The sequence below is a fragment of the Ammospiza caudacuta genome, chromosome 22 (genome assembly GCF_027887145.1).
Source record: "Ammospiza caudacuta isolate bAmmCau1 chromosome 22, bAmmCau1.pri, whole genome shotgun sequence".
NCBI lineage: Eukaryota > Metazoa > Chordata > Aves > Passeriformes > Passerellidae > Ammospiza > Ammospiza caudacuta.
The window spans coordinates 2,385,119-2,389,051 of record NC_080614.1 but is presented as its reverse complement, the minus strand read 5'-3'; the positions used below and the strand labels follow the sequence as shown (position 1 = coordinate 2,389,051).

General features: G+C 54.3%; 1 protein-coding gene across 1 annotated transcript; it reads left to right on the top strand.

Moving 5' to 3' along the window:
- Positions 1 to 527: 527 nt before the first annotated feature.
- On the top strand, positions 528 to 1,457 carry LOC131567332 (olfactory receptor 14A16-like). Its single transcript, XM_058818907.1, has one exon. It carries the CDS (start codon positions 528 to 530, stop codon positions 1,455 to 1,457), a length of 930 nt encoding a protein of 309 aa, XP_058674890.1.
- Positions 1,458 to 3,933: the final 2,476 nt, after the last annotated feature.

Here is a 3,933-nt window from a genome sequence, read left to right as displayed (position 1 = left end):
GCAGGGGCTGCATAAAAGGGAAATTCCTGGAAAATTCTGTCTTTTTAATCTACTGCTCTGGGTTGCCTGGATAGGAAATTGCACATAGATATTTATCTCTCAGTTGAGGTCGAGAAAAATAAAAAGAAATTTCTCTCAGGTGTTAATAAACCAGGAAGTGACAGAAATCAGCACAGGGCCCTCTAGAAGCTGCATCAGTTTTGCTTTTCCAGCCTCCTCAGAGTTGCTCTATTGCCATCAGACCCTGCAGAGCCAGAGCTGCCCTTTGGCAGTGCCAGAGCTGGGAGGGGTCTGCAGGGCAGAGCTGAGCCCCCAGGGCTGGGCTGGGCTCTGGCAGCACTGGCAGGGCCCAGCCCTGGGCACAGGGAAGCAGCTGCTGGCAGGGACAGCTCCAGGCAGCAGAGCCCTGAGCAGGCAGTGGGGGGAAAGTGCCCCCAGGTTGTGCTGGGATATTTAAAGTCCTCTCCAAACACAACTATTCCATGATTACTTTTTTTACAGATCCCCATGCCAAGGCACCACAGGAAATGTCCAACAGCAGCTCCATCAGGCACTTCCTCCTGCTGGCATTGGCAGACACACGGCAGCTGCAGCTCCTGCACTTCTGCCTCTTGCTGGGCATCTCCCTGGCTGCCCTCCTGGGCAACGGCCTCATCATCAGCGCTGTAGCCTGCGGCCACCACCTGCGCACGCCCATGTTCTTCTTCCTGCTCAACCTGGCCCTCAGCGACCTGGGCTCCATCTGCACCACTGTCCCCAAAGCCATGCACAATTCCCTCTGGGACACCAGGGACATCTCCTACAAAGGATGTGTTGCTCAGCTCTTTTTCTTTCTGTTCTTTATCACAGCAGGGTATTCACTCCTGACCATCATGTGCTACGACCGCTACGTGTCCATCTGCAAACCCCTGCACTACGGGACCCTCCTGGGCAGCAGAACTTGTGCCCACATGGCAGCAGCTGCCTGGGCCAGTGCCTTTCTAAATGCTGTCATGCACACAGCCAATACATTTTCCCTGCCCCTGTGCCATGGCAATGCCCTGGGCCAGTTCTTCTGTGAGGTTCCACAGATCCTGAAGCTCTCCTGCTCACACTCAAACACTCTCAGGGAAGTTGGACTCATCACAGTTAGTGCCTGCTTGGTATTTGGTTGTTTTGTGTTCATTGTTTTCTCCTATGTGCAGATCTTCAGGGCTGTGCTGAGGATCCCCTCTGAGCAGGGACGGCACAAAGCCTTTTCCACCTGCCTCCCTCACCTGGCTGTGGTCTCCCTGTTTGTCAGCACTGGTATATTTGCTCAATTGAAGCCCCCTTCCATGTCCTCCCCATCACTGGATCTGGCCCTGTCAGTGCTGTACTCACTGGTGCCTCCAGCCCTGAACCCCCTCATCTACAGCCTGAGGAACCAGGAGCTCAAGGCTGCAGTTAGGAGACTGATGACGGGATGCTTTCAGTGACACTAAAATGGTGGTCAATTTCTGTAAATAACGTGTAAAAAAAGTTATCCTTGATTTTTCTTTATGGTTTGATTGTAGTGGTATTTTTTCCTTTGTATTAGTTACTCTTATTGTCCAGAAAAAAAATCAGCTGTTTGTACCATTTCTAATTTTGTTTCTCTCTGCCTTCCATGCGGCCACAGAGTGTGTCAATGAGGGGCTGCACTCTTGATGGCTTTAAAGGAACTAAAGGATCTCCCAGCAAAGTTTTCTGCAGAGATGCCCTTTTGTTGCCTTCTCTGAAGCTGCAGGAGCAATGTCTGTGTGCAGAGCTGGGGGCAGATCAGTGCTGGCCCAGCAGCTGTGCCCAGCAGCAGCAGCACTTGGTGTTGCCAGTGCTGCTGCCGTGGCCCTGCCCCACTGCCCTGGTGGCCCTGGTGTTGCTGCAGGGCCTGAGTGCTCTTGGGGCCGGGCACAGCCCTGGGGGTGGCAGTGCCGGGGCTGCAGCAGGGACAGGCCATGGGCACTGCTGGGGCAGTGCTGATGCCTCAGCCCAGGGCCTGGGGGCTCCAGGCTCCTTGCCCAGGCTCTCTCAAGAGCACGCCCAGGCAAATGCTCAGCACAGAAAGAGCCCCGTGAGCAGCCCCAGGCTGGCCGTGGGCAGGCTGGGGGCAAACAGCATGGCTGGGGCTCTGCAAGGGCCCTGGGGCAGATGGGAAGGAGCAGCAGAGCAGGGGCTGATCCATCCCCAGTGCGCTGCACAGCCCAGGGCAGCGTCCCAGAGCGTCCTCATGGAGCTGCCCACAACATCCCCCCTCTGCAGCCCTGGCCTCTCCCCCAGCTCACACAGGTGCCCCATCCTTGCAGGCACAGACACGGCAGCCCTGGCTCAGCAGCCCCTGTTTGCATTGCACACAGCAGGCAGGAGCACCCCCATGCTGTTGGTGTGGGGACATGAACCTGAGGGAGCACAAATGCCATCAGCCCCTGGGGCCAGCAAGGGCTGGGGGACACCAGAGAAACCACTCAGCTTTGTCCTGGCCTCTGCAGTCAGCCAGAAAGTTTGTTCCCATCAGCTGGGAGTTTCCTGTCCCACTGCAGACACTGTTGCTCAGAGCCAAAGCTGCCTGGCAGCCACCCTGAAACTGCCCTCAGCATTTCCTTGGCATCACCTTTGCTTTCTTTCCTCTTCCCTTGTAGAAAATTCTTCCTCTTGCCCAGTCCTGTTCCCTCTGCTGCTCATCTCTTCCCTGCTCCTGCTGGCCACACCATTCCTGATCCAGGCCAGGAGCCATTGGCCTTCTTGGCCACCTGGGCACACTGCTGGCTCATGTCCAGCCTGCTGTCCATCAGTCCCTGTAGGTCCCTTTCTGCCTGGCTGCTCTCCAGCCACTCTGTCCCCAGCCTGTAGTGCTGCAGGGGTTGTTGTGGCCAAAGTGCAGGACCTGGCACTTGGACTTATAAACCTCATCTTTTTGGACTTGGGCCCTGGATCCAGCTTGTCCTGGGCCCTGTGCAGAGCCCTCCTACCCTCCCACAGATCCACACTCACACCCAGCTTGGTGTCATCTGCATATTTGCTGATGCTGGACTCAGTCCCTTCATCCAGATCATCAGTGCAGACATTGAAATCCATGCTGGCTGGCTCTGATCCCTCGGCCATCCTGTGGTTGCCCTGGGATGGCACTCAAGGTGATCTGTTCCATAACCTTTCCTGGACCCAGGTCAGGCCGACAGGCCTGGAGTTCCCCAGCTCCTCCTTCCAGCCCTGCTTGGGGGTGGGCTCACACTGGCACCTCCAGTGCTCTGGGTGGGAGCACTACTAAAAATTTGGTAAAATAGAAAACTCCTTAACACCAAAGTAACATTAAGATGCAGCATTCTTTATTCAGCTGGATGCATGGGGGATAGCTCCTCCCAAAGCCATGCATGCTGAGTAGAGGAAAGTTTCTGGTTATTTTCTGTATTTTGCACACATATTCATTGATTGTTCTGGACTAAACACACATATGAAAATAATTTCCCCAAAATCATTAACACATTTCCCCTCCCCTTTACCCATGTTTTCTTCTGTCCTGGGGTGTTGCCTTCTGGATCAAGGCAGGCGACCTGGTTCTGAGGATCAGCACGGCGACCCACTCTCCAGGGTCGCTCGGGCCAATGACACACACAGACACCAATATGGTGGACGGTCTAAAGGCGTTTATTACTTCTTCTCGTGGGGTTTTATAGTCTAAGGGGTTCTCTACGTCAAAAGGGGGTTTGTCCTTCTTATCTATGGTTAGTAAGGAATGGAAAAGTACTGGGTAAGGAATGGAAAGTTACTAGCACTACTGTTAGTGGGGCCACATTCCTAGGGTAATCTCTTATCTTAGAGGAACAGGGGGTCCTGCCTTTCCGTGACATTGCGAGATCTTCCGGAGCGCCTTTCCCTATCTACCACATCTTCCCCCCCTTTTTCACAAATGAATGAGGTAGTCATATACATAGGTACTAA